The 23,241-nt window shown below is 41.5% G+C and overlaps 1 protein-coding gene across 1 annotated transcript in view; it reads left to right on the top strand.

Moving 5' to 3' along the window:
• Positions 1 to 7,531: 7,531 nt before the first annotated feature.
• Positions 7,532 to 23,241, top strand: part of HCK (HCK proto-oncogene, Src family tyrosine kinase) — a 43,253-nt gene continuing 27,543 nt past the window's right edge. Inside the window, exons 1-6 of the mRNA XM_016428512.2 lie at positions 7,532 to 8,386; positions 16,410 to 16,527; positions 17,695 to 17,731; positions 19,002 to 19,107; positions 19,686 to 19,784; positions 20,404 to 20,507. Coding sequence (XP_016283998.1) covers positions 8,286 to 8,386; positions 16,410 to 16,527; positions 17,695 to 17,731; positions 19,002 to 19,107; positions 19,686 to 19,784; positions 20,404 to 20,507 — 565 coding nt within the window. The 5' untranslated portion in view covers positions 7,532 to 8,285. The remainder of the gene's footprint in view (positions 8,387 to 16,409; positions 16,528 to 17,694; positions 17,732 to 19,001; positions 19,108 to 19,685; positions 19,785 to 20,403; positions 20,508 to 23,241) is intronic.

Here is a 23,241-nt window from a genome sequence, read left to right as displayed (position 1 = left end):
ACTCCCTTGGGGCATCATGTTCTCCTTTTACATGAGGCCATGGTTCTAATTTCCGCCCTGCCTTTAATTTGCTGTGGGCAGATAGCTTTAATCATTCTGAGGTTCATTGGACTCTCTCTTCACCGTATATATATGAGTGTATCTATGTTGCTTAAACTTCTATTTCAGAGTCAGAAGCCTCTTGTTGGTACTAAAAAGAATGCTGGACTTGAGACTCAGGATATACACACACAGCTATCTATAACATATATAGCTATATAACACAGTTAAGCAGTGTTAGGGAGATAGATAGATAGATAGATAGATAGATAGATAGATAGATAGATAGATAGATAGAGATGCTAGGGATATATATGCAACAGCTGGGTGTGTATATGTATCCCTAATAATTGTTAGGCTGTGTTTCTGGGCAAGTCATCTCTCCTCTCCATGCCTCAGTTTATTCATCTGTAAAAGGGGGACAATGATATATACACAGAGCACTGCACACAGGGCACATAGGAAAAAATGTCTCAGAAACTATTCAGATGTGACTTGAAATTATTACCCAAGCTTCTCATTTTTGTAGAAGAAAGTGACACCCGGAGTGGTAAAGCAGAGTATACCTGCGGTCCCACAATGGGTTAATAGAAATGCCACGACTCATTCTTCTTTCCAGTGGTCTTTCTGCTTCACTGAGGTATCCTCAGAAAGAGCTTTTCCATCTAGCCTCTTACCAGACCCTCATCCAAGCTCTGTGATAGAAATGACATGTTTTTAATATTTTCATTTTACAGAAGGAGAAACTAAAATCTCAGAGAGGGGAAGTGAACTTTCCCAAGGTCACAGAAAATGAGTGGCCATTTATTTGGTCTTCAACCCAGGTCTCCTGCCTGACGACCCAGGGCAAGATTACACTAATATCACATAGGAATATCTTGTGATACAATGACAGAAACATCTAGCAAATCAAAAGGGAACATAGGAGCATTGTGCCATAATAATTGTCTTTCCCTATCCCTCTCTCGAACAAGTCTGTCCTGCTTTGAATATCTGGACAATCAAAAGGAATTTGGGGGAATCTAGAACAATAAATGCAAATGCCACTGGAAATATGAAAATAATTTCTCTAAAGAGCTGACACCAGCCCTGCTAGAAGGTGCAATCAACCTTGTGGGGACAGTTTTTCTTTTCTTTTCTTTTCTTTTCTTTTCTTTTCTTTTTTAAACCTTACATCTTGGAATCAATACTGTGGATTGGTTCTAAGGCAGAAGAGTGGTAAGGGCTAGGCAATGGGAGTTAAGTGACTTGCCCAGGGTCACACAGCTGGGAAGTGTCTGAGGTCAAATTTGAACCTAGGACCTCCAATCCCTAGACCTGGCTCTCAATCCACTGAGCTACCCAGCTGCCCCCTGGGGACAGTTTTTCCATGGGAGGGATTGAAAGTGAAAATGAAGGAGGAAAGAGCCAGGAACTAGATCCTTAAACATAACATTTAGAGCTGAAAGGAACCATGAAGATCATTTAGTTCAATCCCTGACTTGTATAAGAGTTCAAATCTAGCTTCATATAATTACTCTGTGTAACCCTGGGTAATTCACTTAATCCTCTTTGCCTCAGTTGCCTTATCTGTGAAATGAGTCAGAGAAGGAAATGGCAAGCCACTTACTTCAATATCTTTGACAGGAAAATCACAAATGGGATCACAGAGTCAGATTCAACTGAGACAACAGAACAACAAAAACATAGACTCTTTAGACAATCAGCTTTGAGTCCGAGTTGCTGAAGTCGGATCCTGGCTCTGCTCCTTACTCTCTGTATGACTTTTAGCCAGTCCTGACAACATCTCTGGGCTCCAGTTTCTTCTGCAAAACAAAGGGTTGGGCTGTGTATATTCTAAAGAGGTTAGAAGACTTGGGTTCAAATACAACCTCTAACACTTACTAGCTATGTGACTTGGGGCAAGTCTGGATCTCAGTTACCTCATCTGTTAAAAGAAAGGGGATTAAACTAGGTGACCTCTGAGATTCTTTCCAGTTCTAGATCGAGGAGATTGTCTTTTTTGTAATCTTAGCTTGTATCTAAGCTTTTCCCCAGCACTAAATCTCATATTCCTATCATTTTTTTTTTTGCTCAAATTGGTCCTCCAACTTGGGATGCCATTGCTTCTGGTCTCTGCTAATCCATACCCTTTAAGATTCTCAGCCCAGATAGGCTAGATGGTTCGGTGGATAGAGCACTAGTCCTGGAGTCAGGAAAATCTGAGTTCAAATACAGCCTCAGATACCTTCCAGCTGTGTGACCATCTATCTGCCTCAGTTTCTCAACAGTGAAATGGAGATTATAATCATACCTACCTCTCAGGGTTGCCATGAGAAGTAAATGAGATAATATTTGTAAAGTGCTTAGCATAGTGCCTGGCACATAGACTATGTTCCTGACACAATAAATGCTTATTTCCTTTCCTCCCTCTTTCTTTCCCTCCCTCCCTCCCTTACTCCTTCTCTCCCTTATTTCCTCCCTCTCTCCCTTCCTTCCTTCCTTCTCTTCTTTTCCTTCCTTCCCTTCCTCTCTTCCTTATCTTCCTTTCCTTTCCTTTCCTTTCCTTTCCTTTCCTTTCCTTTCCTTTCCTTTCCTTTCCTTTCCTTTCCTTTCCTTTCCTTTCCTTTCCTTTCCTTTCCTTTCCTTTCCTTCCTTCCTTCCTTCCTTCCTTCTAATGGCATTGACTTATACTCCACATATGTATTTCTTAGCATCACTACTGTACAGTTTAGGTTATATTCTCTACATCTACTTCCTTGTGTTATTATCCATTTCACACAAGTACACTTAATCTTGATTTAACAAAGAAGCTGTAAGCTATACAAAAGCAAGGAATTAAATTCAGAATATCGGAGTTGTGAGTGTGCTTAGAACATTAGATTTTGAAGCTCTAAGAGAGCTTGGAATGTAGAACATAGGATATCAGAGTTGGAAAAAGCTTAGAACACAATATAAGAGCTCAAATAGGCCTTAGAACAAAGCATGGGGGACAGCTGGGTGACTCAGTAGATTGAGAGCCAGACCTAGAGATGGGAGGTCCTGGGTTCAAATTTGACTTCAAATACTTCCTAGCTGTGTGACCCTAGGCAAGTCCCTTAACCCCCATTGCCTAGCCCTTACTGCTCTTCTGCCTTGGAACCAATAGACAGTATTGATTGCAAGACTAGAAGGTAAGGGTTTAAAAAAAAAAAGAACATGGCATGTCAGAGCTATAAGTTTGCCCAAGATAACACAGCAAATTAGTGTCTAGCCTAGATGTAACACCAAGTGTCCCACCTTCCAACCCAGAGTTCTAAGTAGGCAAGATAATATTAACCTCTCATAGGGTACACATTGTGTTATGATGGCAAAATATAAGAGCTCCATACACTAAGGATTGGGTCTTCTCTCTTCCCCTCCTCCCATCCAAGAACATTAGAGCTCAGCAACCTAAGAACATAGAACTTGGAATATCAGAGCTGGAAGGAACCTTAGAAAGACAACATAAAAAGAACACTGGCTTGAGTATGAGTCTCAGTTTCTTCCTTTATTTATGTGATCTTTCAATGTCATTTTCTCATCTGTAGGGCTAGATTATCTATGATCCTGTCTAGCTCCTACCTTCTATTTCTTTAATTCTTTGCTCCAAACATGAGGAAATATGATAAATCAATAGATCAATTTAAAAATAGGTAGTTTATTATGAGGTAGTCAACTCCCTGTCACTGGAAGGGTTTAAACAGAGGCTTTCTTTAGAGATATTGTAAAGGAGATGACTAAAAGGATGGTCTTTCACAAATAAAACCCAGTGGAATTGCCTGTCAACTACAGAGGTGGGGTTGGGAGGGGAGGGAAAGAATATGAATCAGGTAACCATGGGAAAATATCCTAAATTAATTAATTAAATAAATTTTTTCAATTAAAAAATAAAAGGTTGGTCTTTGAGATTATTTAAACTCTAAGGTTCTATGGATATAACAAAATTTGAAAACTGTACTCAAGTGGTTTGATTCTAGATGTCACATTTTAGGAAGGATATTGACAGCCTGGAAAGACAGACAGATAGAGAGAGACAGAGTTGGGGGTGGAGGAGGGGGAACAGAGAAAAGAGAAAGTAAGAACATAGAGACAGAGACAGAGAAAGAGAGAAACACAGAAAGACACACAGAAACAGACAGAGAGATAGAAAGACAGAAAAAGAGAGACAGACAGACAGAGACAGAAACAGTTACCTCTGACTTTTACTGGCTGTGTGACCCTGGACAAGTCATTTAAATTCTTAGTATCCTCAGACAGATAAATTGCAGAATAAGTGCCTATCTGAGTTGGTAAACGTTCTTCACTGGGAGTTCCTGCATTGTTGAAATCACCAAACTATTGTGTGGCACAGGGAATCAACCATTTTGGGAGAATGTCCAAAGAAGGGTGACCAGAACAAGAAGGGGCTTGGAAGTCAGTTGAAGGAAATAGGGATATTTAACTTGGGGGAAAAGAATACTTAAGGATACATGATAACTGTCCTTAAGTATTTGAAAGGCAAGCATATGGAAAAAATTACATTTGTTCTTCTTGGCCCCTGATTGTAGAATTAGGAACAATATCTGAGAAGCTATAGAGAGATAGATTTGGGCTCAATATAAGAAAGTCTGAGGGAGCTTCTTGTCACTGGAGGTATGTAAACCAAGTCTTATGTATGACCACTTATCAGAGATAGGTAACCATCTGTCAGGAACACTATTTCAGGAGGGCCTGAATCATTCTTCTTTCTTTCTTTTTTTTAAACCCCTACCTTCTATCTTAGAATCAATTCTGTGGGGGACAGCTGGGTAGCTCAGTGGATTGAGAGCCAGGCCTAGAGATGGAATGTCCTGGTTTCAAAACACTTCCCAGCTGTGTGACCTTGGACAAGTCACTTAATCCCCATTGCCTAGCCCTTACCACTCTTCTGCCTTGAAACAAATACACAGTATTGATTCCAAGACAGAAGGTAAGGGTTTAAAAAAAAAGAATTCTTTTCCTCCCTGAATACTGCCTCCCCACTCTCCACTGTGCAGTTCTTCTAGTCTTTCCCTATTCAAATACAAACTCCTTGAAAGCAGGGACTTTCTTGTTTGTATTTGTATCTCTGGCACTTAGCACAGTGCTTGACACATTGTAAGCATTTAATAAATGCTTTTGAAGCAAGAGGTGCCATATGTGTGGCTCAAAGAGAGGTAAATCCTTCTCCAAGGAAGACTTTAATTCTTTCCAGGAAGTTGGGATCAGAAGCTACTCACTCTGCTCTCCTTAGGAGTGTTATGTTAGAATTATATTTATTTGCTCCCTTAAATTTGGTTATACTAAGTGGAAGTAACTTTAAGGTCCAAGCTAAACTCTTTATCATTATTTATTAATGGGAAAGGGGGACCCCAAGGCTTGACTCTCTTCCCATCAAATAATAGTTCCACAACTGAAAACATGTAGCAAATATCAAAGAAACCCATTTGTCCAAGTCTAGAGCAAAGCAGAAATTAGATATCATTTATATACCTATCAGATAATTTAGATTAAAGGTGGGAATAAGTTTCTCCGCTTTACTGAGAGTTTCAGCTCTTAACCCAAGGAAAAAATTCTCCAGAGTCTTTAGTATAGCAAACTGAGGGTAGGGAAGTGATAGAGGCTGTCAGGCCCCTTTCATTTTAGCTTCTTCCCAGAGTTCTCTGCTTTTAGAAACCTGAAGACAGGTTGTCATCACCCATCTTCTCTCTTAAAGCTGAAAGCTAGAAGAACACAATTTTCTTTAGCACAGGAGCTGGTACATAGTAGGGACTATATATTTATTTCCTTTCCCCTTTCTCCTTCCCTTTCTTTTCTCTTCTTTCCTGATTTCACCAACCCCAACCTACCCTTCAAGCTGGTGAGGGGCAATTATCTCCACCAATGAGTAGAGAGCTCCATGTCAATGGGCTTTGAGACTCCAGTTATACTTTATCTGTCTGAGTTTGGAACTGGACTAAATGACCTCTTTTTATGTGGAAATGCCAAGTTTCTCTGAGCTGTTTAGTGCTTGTAGGTGTAAGAGGGACCACTCCTGTTACTTTCCAGTATGACCAGTTAAAAGTGAGAAGCTGTGCCCTTAAACTCTCATTGGCCCTCTAAAAGAACTTACCTATGCAGAAGATAATAAGAATTAGAGCTAGAAGGAATGGAAGAGGTCTCCTCATTTTATACCGTAGGACTTTGGGGATGAGGCCCAGTGCTTAAAATACATACATACATACATATATATATATATATATATATATATAAATCAAGACATTATTGTGCCATTTTGAATAAACTTTTTAAAAAACCCTTATCTTCTGATATGATTCCAAGACAGAAGAGTTGTAATAGCCAGGAAATTCGGGTTAAGTGTCTTGTCCAGGCTCACAGAGCTAGGAAGTGCTTGAGGCCAGAGGGGAATATAAGACCTCCTATCTCCAGGCCTGGCTCTCTATGCACTGAGCCACCTAGCTGCCCTGCCCAAATTAACTGTTTGTTTTTTTTTTTAACCTTTACCTTCTACCTTAGAAACAATACTCTGTATTGGTTCCAAGGAAGAAGAGTGGTAAAAGCTAGGCAACAGGAGTTAAATGACTTGCCCAGGGTCACACAGCTAGAAAGTATCTGAGTCCACATTTGAACCCAGGACCTCCCATCTCCAGGCCTGGCTCTCTAGCCACTGAACCACCTAGCTGCCCTGCCCAAATTAACTTATGATATAACAAGAAGCCAGCTCAAATTAAGCATTGGTCAAGAAAAGTCTTTGGAAATTATATTATCTTCCATTTTTTCTCTCCCTCAACCCCCTCAAATGGCAATTGGTTTCATGGATTTATTTAGGGACTTAACACAATTCAGTTCTGAGTAACCTGGCAAAGAAAATTCCCTATCTGTTGGAGTAGATAACCTCCATGCATCTGTCAAATTCTAACATCCTATTTCTACAAGGGGCTTATGAAATAGTCAACCCTCTGTTACTATGGTATAAAAAAGAATCACATTCCTGCCCCTCCCCCATAAAGTCCCAAGAAGGGACATTAGAGTCATCTAGTCCAATTCCCACATTTTATAGATGAAGAAACCAAGACCAAGAGAGGGCAAATGACTTGCCCAGGTCACATAGGTAATAAGTGGGATTTGAACCCCTGCCCTCTAACTATAAGTCCAGGCTCTTTACACTATTCCAAGAATCTTTACTTCTTTCAACTGATTCTCACAATCACACAGGGTCACAGAAATTGTGTTCCTCGTCCAGGGCTAATTATGGGGAGATAAGGATATGAACTCAATTGTGTTTGTGTATGTGTGAGAGAGAGAGAGACAGACAGACAGAGAGGAGTGAATTGACATAGAGGGATAGAAAGGGGAAGAAAAATAAGGGGAAGAAAGATTGGAACGTTCATGGGATGGAGGAAGACAGTTCTAGGAACATTCAGTGGAGAAAGCACTAAACAGGGGAACGTTCCACAGTTCCACCTGAAGGACCTCACCATCTGTTGGGAGTCCCTCAAGAGAAATGAGCTATCAGTGGAGAGAGTTGAAAAACCTGAAGGATAACAGCTTGATCTCCGCGTCTCCCAGAGCCTCTGCGGCCCTTTCTGTGCTACAGACTTTGCATAATGTTTGAATAACCCACGGGACGGGCAGAGAGAAGGAAATCTGTAACCGCAGAGAAACAGGGCCTTGGAAGTGGTGGCTCCGACATGCAGGGGGACAAGGGAAAGGGGGGAGGGGAATGGTGAGGTCAAGGGAAGACGTGGTAGGAGGAAGCCGATTCGGGAAAGTTAGACGGCTTCGGGGCGAGGCTAAAATGTTTTGCCGCAGTCTGAACTCCTGTGGGCGGGACTCGGATCTTCTGGGTAGCTGTCAGAACTCTAGTTTACCAGCGGCTTTAGAACCACTCCGGCGCCGGGAGAAGACTGTCTAGATGGAGCTGGTCTCCTGCTGGCTAGATCCCCGATGCTCAGCGGAGCAGTAGAGGACCCCTAAGGACCGGGTTCATTTCCCTGTAACTCCAGTTGTTTGTCCCCCAAGGGGCCACTGTCCCACGACCGAAGTAAAAGGGAAAGAGGAAGAAAGAATAGGGTTAAGATCGCTCTGGGATGTCTGCTTGAGCATCATTCCACCTGTGTCCTGCCCCTTTCCCTTCCCCAACCTTTCCATCCCTTGGAAAAGCAGACACGCCTAGAGACCTAGAGCCTAGAGAGGTCTCTCAAGGGACCACAGCGCCAGCCTTCCGTCAACACCACCGGGGGAGCCCGATGCCCCAGAAGCGGCGGGGCCCCCAGAAGACCGAGGTGGGGGCGCCTGGAGCAGGGCTGAAGCCGCAGAAATTGGGCCATTTTGGAAGACTGAAAGCCAGGTGAGTCCCGAAGGTTTGCAGGAGAGATACCTCGACTCCACGCTCCGCCCCGTTCCTGGCAGAGCTGGAAGAAACGGGTAGAGTAAACCTGGTCAGCTTGTTGTGGGTATCCCTGCAAGTGTGCTCCCAGTCCAGGACTAATTATGGGGAGGTGAGGATATGAACCCAATTGAGTGAGGGGTACAGAGACAGAGGCAGGGAGAAACAGAGACAGAGATAGAGAGACAGACATAGATAGAGACAGAAACTGAGATAATGACAGAGGGAGAGACAGAGACAAAAAGACACAGAGAGAGAAACGGAGACAGAGAGGCTGAGAGACAGAAAGACAGAGACAAGGAGAGACAGAAAAAGAGACAGACAGACAGACAGAGACAAAGAAACAGAGAGACAGAGACATGAAGAGAGAAACAGAGAGAGACAGACAGAGAAACAGAAACAGAGACAGAGACACAGAGACAGACACAGAGACAGAAACAGAGACAGGTAGAGACAGAGACAAAGAAAGATAGAGAGAGACAAGAGACAGAAACAGAGAGAGACAGACAGAGAGATAGTGACAAAGACAGAGAGGAGTGAAGTGATGTGGAGAGAGGGGTAGAAAGGTGGAGAAAAATAAGGGGAAGATGTTGATGGAATGGGGGAAAACAGTTCCATAGTCTGATTTAAGAGCATTCAATGGAGAAAGACCTAAACAGGAACCAGGGTGTAGTCCTGGCTGTATGATCTGAGATTAGATTTTTAATCTCTTTGGGTCTCAGGTTCCCCTTCTACAAAATGGGAAGAACAGATAATACTCTTCCTGTTTCTCTCAGGAAGCAACTGGTAACATGTAAGTGGCCTTGAGGTCCCTGAACTACAGAGAAGCATGAGAGTGTTGTGTGGATGCTAGGGACTAGGCAGCTGGGGGCAGGGACTATGGCCTGTGAAATTACTCCCAGGGTAGTGGTATTGGGGGTGGAGGGAAGTAGTTGGGTGCTAAGGTAGGGTGGCATCAGCAGTTGAACTGAAGCCGGCTTCTGCTCCTCTTGAGCTAGACCCTCCTTCCAAAGTCCCAGTGTATTTGAGTCAAAGGAAAAATATGAATAACCTCTTCATCCTGTCCTCCTGCCCCATGTTCACCCTACTCAAAGAAGCACTTGTTAGTCACTGTTCCCAATGGGAACAGAGTCAAACAGGCTCTTGGGGGCCCAGAAAAGAACAAAATCAGCCTCTATCCCATCCCCAATCCCATCTTATTCACATAGTCATTCAGAAGCTGGATCTGTGAATAGGACCCAGGAGTCCCAGCTTTCCAGGTCTGGATCTCTCATAGCTCCTGCCTAGTGAGCTGAACCTTATTCTTACTTCTATCAAATATAAGTACATATGCTGTGATGGAGAAGATTGGAGGGCCTTTGGAGGGACTCTAATAAAGTGATTTCTTCTAGAGTCTGACCTCATTTCAACCTGTCTTCATTAATATAGTTCAAGTCAGTTCCTTAGGAGTACTAGAATGTAATTATCTAGTAACATGCCATGGCAGATGGGCCTAAGGCCTAGGCTTTAGAACCAGAATCAAAGAAACCTAGAACTGGAAGGAATCTTGGGAAATAAAATGCCAATATTGGAAGGAGTCTTCTAATTGCCTAATCCAATCCCTTCCTTTTACTGAGAAGGAAACTGAGACCCAGAGAGGGGAACTGACTTGTTCAAAGTCACACACCACACAACAGTTCTCTCAGTTTCCAGGCTAGAGCTCTCCATCATCATCCAGTGCTGCTTCTGGACCCTGAGAAATATATGCTCAGTGATAATTAAAAGTGTGAACACTTCCTCCATCCTCTCCTCCAACAGCTTCTTTCTGAGACAAAGTGTAGGGGAGTTTGTGGTGTGTGCATGGAGAGGGGAGGGGTGCACAGACAGGTGGCTGATAGCAGCTGTGGTGGAAGTGGTAGGATAGATCCTTCCCACATAGCTGACCATTTCTCTTTCATTTCCCTGTGGGTAGGGGGTGGGAGAGAGGTAGATGGAGAGCAGAGGTTTGGTTATGCTGCTTAGTTTTTCCTTTTCAAGGGGAGCTAAATGAGAACTGTGAAGGTATAAGAAAACTTATTTACTAAGCCCACATATGTATCAGGAGCTTTACAAATTCCATATCATTTGATCCTCACCACAACCCTTATGAGATACTTCTTATGAGATGGTTCTGTCATCCCCATTTTACAGTTGGAGAAACTGAGGCAAACAGAGGTTAAGTGACTTGCCCACAGTCATATGGCTAGTGAGCATTTAAGCCTAGATTTAAACTCAGGTCTTCCTGACTCCAGTTCAGCATTCTGCTGTTCCACCCAGCCACTCAAGTTGTTTTGGACTTGTTCTCTGTATATCTTAATCAAGTCACTTCTGCTATTTAGGCTGCAATGTAACCCCTCGGGGAAATGAGAGTAATCCACTTTAACTTATCCTGGACTTCTGAGGTTAGTAAGGGAGCAAGTGAAACTGTGACTGTGGACATGCACTCGGCTAGCAAATCTTGAGTCCATAGCATCTCTCCTCTAGACTTGAGTTTATCTATCTGAAATAATGAAATTGGACTAAAGTTCTGTAATAATGCTTCCAAGTTCTGACATTCTTTGTTCTGGGCCAGTAGTTCCCAACTTTTCAGATTTTAGGGACCATTTCTTAATGATTAAAAAAATTAAGGATTACCACTATATTTATTGATTTAAAATTTTTTTTAATTAAAAAAAATTTTACACCCTTACTTCCCAGCTTGGAATCAATACTAAGTATTAGTTCCAAGGCAGAAAAAAACTGTAAGGGCTGGGCAATGGGAATTAAGTGACTTGCCCAGGGTCACCCAGCTAGTAAGTGTCTGGGTTCAAATTTGAACCCAGGACCTCCCATCTCTAGTCCTGGTTCTCTATCCACAGAGCCACCTACCTGCCCCTTACTACATATATTGATTGAAAAAAAAGCAAAAATCCTGACAAAACTACAATCAATTTGGTAATGCTTTTAAATGAATTTGTATTTTATTAATCACAACAACATCTATGTACATTTGAAACATTGCAACAGGAGACATCCTTTACTCAGTTCACAAGGGGTGTTTGTTGGTTGTTCTGTTTTTTTATGAAATAGTGACTAGAGCCCAGATTATAGCTTTTATTATTGAAAGTCAGGTTAAAGTGATGAAATTATGAACCTTAGAACTTATTCCACCTGCCTGATTGCTTCAGTATTTAGATTGCAATGCAAATGCAAAAATTCTACTTTCACAATCATATGTTGTAGAGAAAAAGCAACTGGTCCTCATAGCCTCATCAGATGGTTCTGGGCAATCAGAATAAATAGGTAGCCAAAAGTCAGCCAGTTGCTTTTGGGTAGGATCAGTTTCAAAGGATTTTTTGCCTTTTAGCCACAAATGAAATGTAATATATATATATATATATATATATATATATAAATGATAAAGTGTGTTGTGCACATATTGACAATAACAATAATAGTTGCCTTTTATATTGCCTTTGAAAACTCATAAAGTGCTTTACCTATATTATCTCATTTGATCCTCATAGCAACTCTGGGATACAGGTGCTATTATTATCCCCATTTTACCGATGAAGAGACTGAGGCTGAGCGAGGTCAAGTGACTTGCCCAGGGTTACATAGCTAATAATTGTCTGAGGCTGGATTTGAACTCATATCTTCCGGACACCCAAGTCCAGTGTACTATCCATACTGAATCATTACACTGCCTTTAGATTTGGGGATCCCTTGCAATAATTCTATGAGCCCTCACAAAGATCAGCAGTTCACATATTAGGAACCCTATATGTTCAAAGATCCTTTGCAGGTCCCTTTCAGCTCTTAACATTCTTTGTCTTTGATTGGGAGAGTTCATGGCCTCACAAAGATCATGGTCTAGTAAACACATTCTTAACCCAAGGTCCACAGACTCTTAAAGAGTCTATGAATTTGGATGAGAAATAATTATATCTTTAGTTTAACTAACCTTTGGTTTCCTTTTAATCCTATGTATTTTATTTCATGCATTTAAATGCCTGCTTCATAGGAGTCCATGAGTTTCACAAAAAGATTAAGAATCCTTGGTTTAGTAGAAGGAAAACACATGAACTCAAAAAAGAAAATATGAAGAGAACTTAAGGAGCTCAACGTGAGATTACATCAGGTGGGTGAGAGAGGGAATTAGGGACATTTCCCATCTCTAAGATGGAACTTGTAGGATGATTTCTTTAATAGGGGGTGGGCATGAGAAGGATTGGGGCATGAGGAGGAATTTCAGAAGTGGGGAAGTGTGAAAGTGAAGGCTGTGCTCAGAGATAAGCAAAGAGTCCTCTAACTAGAGCTGAGTGTGGGAAAGAAAGAGAAGCAGTGGTGGACAGGTAAAGTGGTCCAGTGGATTGAAAGCCAGGCCTCTTTTGCTTTGGAAGCAATGCTTAGTATTGATTCTAAGAAGGAAGGTAAGACTTTGAGAGTGAGAATGAGAGACAGACAGACGGACAGAGTAATGGGAAGACGGAGGGAAGCTAGAAAGGTAGCTTAGGAGCAAATTGCCAGACAAAAAAAATTTGGACTTTATTAATAAAACATAGATTTTTAGGAGGAGACTTATCTGATCCATTTATCTATTTTCCATATGAGGAAATGGAAGCCCAAAGAGGGAAAGGAATTTGCCTAACACCTGCCTAGTTGTTATGGTCACAGCCAAGATCCTTCGTTTCTCAGACCTGAGTTCATTGCATTGAATAACTGTCTTTCTTCATTGGACCAAAGGGATCTAGTAAAGGGTTTTTTGTGTTTGTTTGTTTTTTGAGTGGGGAGGTCTTAGCCACCATGACTCAACTGCCTTTCCTGCGCAGACCTAACCCTTCTCCCAGGCAAGTTCTGCCTGGAATCTCTGTTTTGAAGACAATTCCTGATTGTCTGGACTTAGGCTGGGTATCTCCTTCTACCTAATCAGAAGAGCACAGGAGGCAGAGGGTACTGGGGAGGTGTTTCAGATTTGCTGTGATTTTAGAGTAAGATGAGTTTCTGGAGACAATGAAGTCCAGATGAGCAGTTGGGTGAGATGAATGGATAGAGTGGGGAGCAAACATGGGGGACAACTCTTATCAGACCTTCCATTTAAGGAGGGTGCCCAGAGCAGTTGCCTCATTTCCTCCCTGGCTATAGGAATTCCTCATGCCCCCTCAAAGGGTATCCTTTCCCTTCTCCCCATTCCTTTTAGCTTCATCTGTGCAACCTTCCACCATTAGATTGTAAACTCCTTGAAGGCAAAGATTGCTTTTGTCCTTTCTTATATCTCCAGGACTTCCACAGTGCCTGACACATTGTAGGTGCTCAGGAAATGTTTATTGACTATTGACTCCATTCTCTCCTCCAATTCCCCCTCCACCATTGCTTCTCGACTCTTTTTTTTTTTTATATGTTGTCTTCTCTCATTAGAGTGTAAGCTCCTGGAGGGCAGAGACTGCTTTTCTTTTTGCTCATATTTGTATCCCCAGCATTTTCATCATGCCTGGTACATAGAAAAGTGCTTTAAAGATGTTTGTTCATTGATTGAGGGATTGGAGGGTAGGACACAATCACAGGTATGTATTAAAAAGATGACTCCAGCAGTGTGGATTGGAGGCAAGGGGACCTGACAAGAGGCTATTTCAGTAGTCAGCCGAGAGGTGACTGGGCCTTGGACTAGGATGGATATGGAGAGGGATGGATGAGATATTATAATACGATCTAACTAGGGCAAAGTTCGGTAGGCTTTTAAAATTTGTATTTATTTATCTTTATTCAGCCTAAGATTTTCTTAGTTCAGACACAAGGACTCTCATCTCTAGGACCAGAATCTGAGACAGCAAAGCCTTCCTTTACCTTCAGAACACAGCCCAAGACCCAAACCTCAGAAACCAGTACTCTGACCACTAAGACCTTGTCTAAGAGAAGAGCCTCTGATGCCTGGCCCAATCTCTCCCTTCTTCCCTGGCATTTAATGCCTCTGCCCATCATCACAGGACTTTGAGGATATGCACTCCACTCCCCATTTTATAGATGAAGACTCAGGGTGATGAAATGACTTGTTTGTTAACACACAGTCAAAGTTAACATCACATCAAAGATGAGACTGAAACTTAAGTCTTCTGGATATCAATTTCAGCACTCTATCCACTATGCCATTGCTGTTCTCATTTATACCCAACAGAGAGCAGCCCCTATTGCAGTAGCTAACAGTTGACCCATTGCCTAGATTATGTTCACTCTCTGCTGTCTTGAATATTCTACCTTGGCAAGGGTGCGTGTGAAAACAATGAATAGTCATGAAATGATATAAACATACATCATCTTCTTTAATAATTGTAGAGGAAAGAAATAAACATTTACACAGTGCCTACTATGTGTCTACTATGCTAAGTGCTTTTAAATCCAAATATTACCTCATTCAATCCTTATCACAACCTTGTGAAGTGGGTGCTATTGTTAACCCCATTTTATGGTTGAGTAAACTGAGGCAAACAGGATTAAGTGACTGGCTCAGAGTCACATACCTAGTAAATGTCTGAAACCACATTTAAACTCAGGACTTCCTTATTCCTAAAAGGCCTAGCACTCTATCCACTGCATCACTAGCTGCCTCTAGTATTTTCCAGTTTTCCCAACAGTTCTTGTTAAATAAGGAGTCTGTTCCCCAACAGATTTTGTTCTTAGGATTACAGAATCCGGAGATACTATATTTGCTTTCTGGGTCTTTGTCTAGATAGTTCCATTGATCTACATTTCAGTTTTTTAAGTAACAAATCATTTTTATTATTACTGCTTTATAATATAGTCTGGGTCCTTATAACACTAGACCCTATTTATTCTTTTTCTTCATTATTTTCTTCATCCATCTTACCCTTTCAATTTGTTTTGGTGTTGTTTGGACTGGTAAGAAAGAAACCCAAAACAGTTTGATGGATATAATACCAAAAAAGTCCAAAAATTAATCTAGGTATTAGCATCATTTTATTAGTGTGGCCCAACCATGAACAAAGTATTATTTAAGTCTTCCTTTACTTCTGTGGAGAAGGCACAGAGTTTCCACTATTATGCCTGTTGTTTTGTATGTTATCACTAATTAAACTGTCTTGCTTTCAATATCTTAAGATGTCTGAGGAATTCATTAATAACATGCTGAATTTCAAAATGGAATTTCCAGTAGGTTGGGGGAATATTAATCAGAGTATCTAGTGCCCGAGGAATAATAGGGAAGGACTCCCTCTGAGAGTGCCTCTACACCCTCTGCTTACATCTGTAAAGAATGTCTAATAATATATTTTTAGAAATAAGTTCTTTTTTGTGTCTTATTAGGTAACACCCAAATATTTTCTGTATTTTCTAGGTATTTTTGAATGGCATTTCTTTTCCCATTGCTTAGAGGTATAATGTAATGTGTTTTTATTGTATTATATAAAAATGCTAGGGATTTTTGTGGATTTATTTTGTATCCTATTATTTTGCTAAGAATTATTGTGGTTCATTTCTTTGCTGCTTCTTTGGGACTTTCTACATAAGTGATTATATTACCTACAAAAAGGAATGATTTTGCCTCTTCTTTGCTGATGTTTTTATATATTTCATTTCTTTTTCTTCTCTTATTACGATCATTAGTATTTCCAATATTATGTCAAATAATAGTGGAGAGAGGTGGAATCTTTGTTTGACCCCTTTGCTTATTCGAAAAGCTTTCAATGCTTCTCTCTTGCTAATGAGGCTAACTCTTAGTTCTGAATCTGTACTTTAATACATTGAAGAAAGGTCCATCTATGTCTATACTTTTGTTTTAAATAAATGAATGTTGTAACCTGATGAAAATGTTTTCTATATTCATTAATAAGTTCCATCATATTTTTATCTTTTGTCCCTTGGCATATAAAGTCTTTTATACTGGATACCAGAAAAGGGTATCATTATCTGTGAGTTGGTTGTGTCCATAGGAATGTTATGGGCACAGATCTACATTTCTGCTTTTCTGTCCCAGGATGGGGTGTGTGAAGTCCAGGTTTAACCAGGATGGCAGAAAGATCTTCAAAAAAGATTCTCCAACAAACAACCAGGGCCCCGTCTATGTGCCAGATCCAACATCCCCTGGAAAAAGGGTGAGCAAGCTTTCGGGTTTGGTGGGAGGAGTGGGTAGTCCATTATGTTATGAATTCAACTTGTGTCATGAGAAATCCTTTCTTTTCTATCATCTCCCTACCTTGTTTGTGGAAGCTCTTATTCCATGATATTGGTATCCAATTCCCTTGAACAGCTATGCTCTGAAGTCTCTGGAAGATAATTGATTCTTGGGTTGGTTTAAAAAAAGCCCAACCCTTATCTTCTAAGTATCTGTACACATCTAAGTCCAAAGTTAGTGACTGAGACTAGTCTTCCTGACTCCAAATCTGACACTGCTCTTCAGCCAGAGTCTTCTCTCCTCAGGAAATTGACTCCCGGGGCCCCTCCTCCATCGAGGTGATCAATTTCATATACTCTTCATTCTGGCACTTTTTCTCTAGTGCCAGACTATCACACACTCTTTCCACCGCCAAGCTACCCCTAGGAGGAACCTTGGAGATAATCTAATCTACCCCTTGCAGAGAGGTGGCACAATGGGTGGTAGAGCATTGCACCTAGAGTCTGGAAAACATCCTCCTGAGTTCAAATCTGGCTTCAGACATTTCCTAGCTGAGTGGCCCTGGGCAAATCATTAAACCCCTTTTGCCTCTGTTTTCTTCCCTGGAAGATAAGCTAGGCAAGCAAATGACAAGCTACTGTATCTTTGCAGAGAAAACCTCAAATAGGGCCACAAAAAGTCAGACAGAAATGAAACATGACTAGACAACAAAAAGTCTGCCCCTCAATTTATAAAGCAGGAAACTAAGAGGGGAAGTGACTTAACCAAATTCACAGATAGTAACTAGATTCTCTGGTTCCAAATTCAGGGCTCTTTCTACTCTCCAATTCTTCCCATATACCCCTTCCCTCCTGCTTCCTTCCAACCCTCCAAGAGATTATATGCCGTCCCTCTGGCTCTCAGCTTGCTGAGTATCTCAGTTGGCAGTGTTGAACAGTGGAAAGAACTTTGGTCTGGGCATCTGGACACTTGACTTCTAGTTCTATTTCTGCCATTAATGCCACGTTGTGTCTTTGGGCGAGTCTCGTCCCCTATCTGAGCTTTGATGTTCAGTTCGATAAAATAAAAAGGTTGAATTTTGAGGTCCCCATCAGGTCTGACTCATCCTTTCTTTGGTTCTGACCCTGGTCTTCTTCACTCCCTACAGGTAGTCAATGGCGCCAACCAGTCCATCTCCTCTGATGGTATGTGAATTCTGAGTCACATGGGGGAAAGGGATAGGGAACAAGCACTTCCACAGAGGAGGAAACAGAGAAGCTCCAAGGAAGGAAGCACCTTGCTCTGGAAACTAAGGTTTCCATGCTTTTCCAATGCCCTTCTCCTCTTCCATTTCCTTCTTCCCTTCTCCTATCTGCCTTTCTCCCCAGCCCCTGCCCCCCACTTCCAAATTTATCTATCTAATCCAATCTACTCCTTTTCCTGAATGAGGCCGAGGGAGGGAGAGGACTTACCCAAAGTCACACAGGAAGTTGGTGGTAGAACCAGGTCTAGAACTGAAGCCCCCTCATTTCTCATTCAGTGCTCTATATATGACACTGAGATGCTAAGCCCTCCACTGCTTGACAGAACACATTTTAGAATGATAAACAGTAACACCCAAACTCTCTGTAGGCATAAAACATGAGATGAGGATACTGAACAAATTATATGTTACTGTTATTTTGTATAATAGGCATTATATTATTTGTGCATTCTGTTATATATTATTAAAGCATAAAAGAAAAATAACATCGCATTCCCATTGTACTTTATTGTTCACGAAATGCGTGTTCTCCCCTGTGATGGCCCTGTCAGCAACTCTGAGGACAATGATTTTGATAAGACTGTGCTTTCCTCACAGCAGTCCCATGAGACAGAAAGTACAAGTCTTCTTATTCTGACTTTACAGAAAAGGAAAATGAGGATGGGGTAGGTGGGAAGAGGAAGGGAGGGGTTGAAATGATTTGCCCCAAATCACACATCTAATAAACATAACCAGCACTAGAACCCAGGGTCCCTAACTAGCAGTCTAGAATTCTTAATACTAGGCTGCCTTTTGATTCTACAGTTCAATTTGTGTTTTTTCTTGACATTTGTTGAAGTAGTTATTAAATTTATAGTGAAAAATTTTTGGCAAAGAAAAAGGCAATATAAGGGGAAATGTTGGAAAGGGGGTTAGAAGGGGCAGCTGGCTAGCTCAGTAGATTGAGAGCCAGGCCCAGAGACAGGAGACCCTGGGTTCAAATCTGGTCTCAGATACTTCCTAGTTGTGTGGCCCTGGGCAAGTCACTTAACCCCCATTGCCTAGCCCTTACCACTCTTCTGCCTTGGAACCAATATGTAGTATTGATTCTAAGGTGGAAGGTGAGGGTTTTAAAAAGGAAGGGGGGGTAGAGGATATAGGTGGGGTGGCAAGGTAGGCCTGGCCCTGACCTCACATTTCCTGATGATACATGTATCTCCATTTCCCAACAGCCTCTGAGAATGTGGACATTACAGTTGTGGCCCTATATGACTATGAGGCCATTCACAATGAGGACCTCAGCTTTCGGAAGGGTGACCAGATGGCAATCCTAGAAAAGTAGGTCCTGGCCTGGTGTTTGTCTCCCTGAATATGACTCTTCCCAGAGGGGGTTCATGTTAAGATCCTGGGAAGGACAGCAAACTTCTCTGCTGTCAAGAGTTCTGTCTTAGCCAACATCAGCTCATCCCAAGATACAGTTTTTGTGGCCACAAAATTTCATCTCTTGGTTCCCATCTTCCTGGTGTTGAGCCTATCCACACTTTGACTGGCCCTCAGATAAGTCATGCAAGCCATCACCTGTACTAGATATGTTCTCAGCTCTCTAGGACCAGCCAGAGCTTATATGGAGCCCAGGGTCACCTGAAAAGCTCAGGGAAGTATCAGAAGAGGACTTCCAAGAAGAATGTAACCCCTAATTTGAATGAATGAGAATATTTCTTATTCAAATTAGAACTGGAAGGGACCTTGGAAATAATCTAGTCTAACTCCATTATTCACTGGATGCCAAATTCCAGACCATCGGGTCAAATCTGGAACTCTCTACCATCCTCAGTGAGAGAACAAAGAGGCTGAGGGTTGATTTGAAGCATTCTAGCTCTGCCACAGTGGGATGATCTTGTTTTCTCCTCTTGCAGATCTGGAGAGTGGTGGAGAGCTCGCTCCCTTGCTACGAGGAAGGAGGGCTATATTCCAAGTAACTATGTAGCCCAAGTCAACTCACTGGAGACAGAAGAGTAAGTATACCTGTTGCCTACCCTCCACTAAGAAAGTCCAGAGATGCGCAGGGCTAAAAGGATCATCATGACCTATATCTGAGCAGGGATACTTTAGAACATCTCAGACAGATGAAGATGTAACCTTTTTTAAAAGATCTTTCCAGAGGAAGTGTCACAGCCTCTCTTTGAAACCCATCCTCCCAAGCAGTAAGTTCTGACTTAAGTCTAACTTAAATTACTTCTCCTGTAGTCTAAGGCCATGGTGCTCTGTGAAATCCCCTTGTTACCAGGTATTTCCTGGAGGTGAAAACAACATCACATTTTCTCAGCTGTGTACCCTTTCAAATCCTTGTTCCTGGATCTCTCTTCACTCCATGAATTTCACAAACATTTCCTAAGAATCTTCTACATGCAGAGCTCTATAGGAGATCCAAAAATAAGTTACACACAATGCCTATCCTCAGGGAGTTTACAATCTAGTAGATAGATAAGACATGGCACTCAGAGCTCCCATGATTCTCTGTGACTCCAGCCTGCCCCAGGAATCAGGGTTCTGCTATGGCTCCCCTCGTTCTTAGAGTCCCCACCACCACCACCACCACATGTAGTTTCATGCTTGGCTCTTCTCCTGTCACAGATGGTTCTTCAAAGACATTAGCCGTAAGGATGCAGAGCGACACCTGTTGGCACCTGGGAATGTATTAGGCTCCTTCATGATTCGGGACAGTGAAACCACCAAAGGTAAGTCCAGAGTGGTGGTAGGACACAAGATGGCAATCAGTACAGAGCTGGTACAGTGAAAGGAGTATTGGATTTCGAGTCATGAGATTGGGGTTCAAATTCTAACCTGTGTGATTTGGGGCAAGTCTTTCTACTTCTTGGGGCCTCCATTTCTACATCTATAAAATGAGGGAGTTGGCTTATTTCTAAGGTCCCTTCAGGCTCTAAGATTTTATGATCCTGTGATTCCTGGAAGATGAATGAGGAGAGGTTCCCCTAGAACAACCCAGCCCTGCCATTTGGACATAGCCCCTTCCTTAGGCAAATACCTGAGTGGGAAGTAATAATAGCAGTTTATATTTCCATAGGGCTTTCAAGTTTACAAACTACTTTCCTCACAACAGCCCTGGGAAAGAGTACAGATAATATTATCTCAATTTATAGATGAGGAAACTGAAACTCAGAAGTGAAATGACTTGTGAATGGCCTGACTGGGACTTGAACCTAGGTTTTCTGTCTTCACATTCAGGGATATTTCTACTATTCAATCAACAAATATTTATTAGATATATACTATGTACCACACCCTGTGCTAACTAGAGTACAAAAGCAAAATTGTCCCTGCTCTAACGAATTTATATCCTATTAAAGGCATTCAACATGTTTACACAGAAGTAAACAGAAGGTAATTTGTGTAGGGAGAGAACAGAGAGAAGTTAGGAGATAAGGGAAAGCTTCCTGGAAGAGACAGGTCCAAGGGGGCAGCTGGATAGCTCAGTGGATTGAGAGCCAGGCCTTCAATCTGGCCTCAGACACTTCCTAGCTGTGTGACCCTGGGCAAGTCACTTAACCCCCACTGTCTAGCCCTTACTGTTCTTCTGCCTTAGAACCAATACAAAATATTGATTCTAAGGCGCAAGGTAAGGGGGGGGGAGAGAGAGAGAGAGAGAGAGAGAGAGAGAGAGAGAGAGAGAGAGAGAGAGAGAGAGAGAGAGAGAGAGAGAGAGAGAGAGAGAGAGATCCTAAAGTGTACTTTGAAGAAGGATAGAATTATAAGACATTGCTCTCTAATTTCTGCTGAGCCCTCCCTGCAAAACAATCATTTAACTCTTCCCCGATTGATTCTCAGTTCCATCCCCAACATTGACTTCTCCCACGCTATCTCCCTGTTTTGCAGCTGAAGATCTTGACTATTCAAGAAAGTAGAACCCATTTACCTGAGCTCCCTTCTTTCTCCTCTTTATTTCACAACCCTTTGACATGATCTCCCTCCACTCCAACCCCCATCTATCTTTTTATTCCTTTATTCCAATCCCTAATAAAGAGGTGGCCTTTCTCTTTGCTAAGGTCAATCCCTTTGTTTGTATACTGGATCCCATCCTATGTTCTCCAGCAGATTGCCTACACAATCATCCAACAGACTTCTCTAGCTTTTCATCTCTCCTTTTCTATTGATTCTCTTTTTTTCTTTAGTTATGTTTTATTTTTTCCTAATTGCATGTAAAAATAATTTTTGGCATTTATTTTCTAACTTTTTGAGTTTCAAATTCTTTCCCTCCCTCTCTCCCCTTCCTGAGTTGGTAAGCAATTTCATATTGGTTATACATGTGCTATCATAGAAAACACATTTCCATATTCATTTTATGGAAGACACATTAAAAAATGAAGAAAATAAAGTGGAAAATGGTACTCTTTGACTCTACATTTTCCCCTCATCCCTCTCTTTCCCCTCAAAGGACTTTATTTCTTTACTAAGAAAATTGAGGCTCTCCAAATTCTTACTTTACTAAGAAAATGGAGGCTCCTCATCTCTATTCTACACCTCAAAACTTTTGCATATTTTTATACATCCTCTTTTCCTTTGATGGTATGTTGCATTCAGATTCCATCAGTTCTTTCTCTGGCGGTGGATAGCGTTTTCATTGTATTGCTGAGAAGAGCTAAGTCATTCACAATTCACTGTACAGTATTGCTGTTACAATGCATAATGTTCTCCTGGTTCTTTTCACTTTATTCTGTATTAGTTCCTATAAATTTTTCTGAAATCCTCCTCGTCACCATTTCTTATGGCACAATAGTATCCCATTACAATGATATACCCACAATTTGTTTAGTCATTCTCGAATTGATGGACATTCCCTCAATTTCCAGTTCTGTGCTATCACAAAAAGAACTGTTATAAATATTTTTCTACTGCCTCTTTGACTGCTGTCTACAAATCTACCCAAGTCTTGCCCACTCTTAAAACACACACACATACACACAAACACACACACACACACACACACACACACACACACACACACAAAACCCTAGCATGCCCTGAGGCTATCCACCTCTTCCATTCCTCAGCCTAGGAAAAGTTGTCTTCCCTCATAAGCTTCCACCTCCTCTCCTGTCATTACTCAAACCTTTTCAATTGGCTTCCTATTTCCTTGCTCAACTGAAACTGTTTCCTTGAAAATCACCTATTTTAATTGCTAAATCTGATGACCTTTTTCTCATTTCTTATCTTTGACTTCTTTACTGCTTTTGACAGTATTAGCCCATATTCTCTTCCTGAAAGCTCCTACCTCTTTGGGTTGTCTTGACACTATTCTTTCTTGGTTTTCCTATCTATCTGACTATTTCCTCTCAGTCTCCTTTGCTGAATCATTATCCATACCATGTCCCCTAACTTTGGATGTCCCCCATAGTTCTATCCTATACCCTCTCTCTTCTCCTTCTATACTCTCTTGGTGACAACATTAGCTCA

The sequence above is a fragment of the Monodelphis domestica genome, chromosome 1, assembly GCF_027887165.1.
Source record: "Monodelphis domestica isolate mMonDom1 chromosome 1, mMonDom1.pri, whole genome shotgun sequence".
NCBI lineage: Eukaryota > Metazoa > Chordata > Mammalia > Didelphimorphia > Didelphidae > Monodelphis > Monodelphis domestica.
Note: the sequence above shows the minus strand (reverse complement) of the source record. Positions and strands in the feature narration are given on the sequence as shown.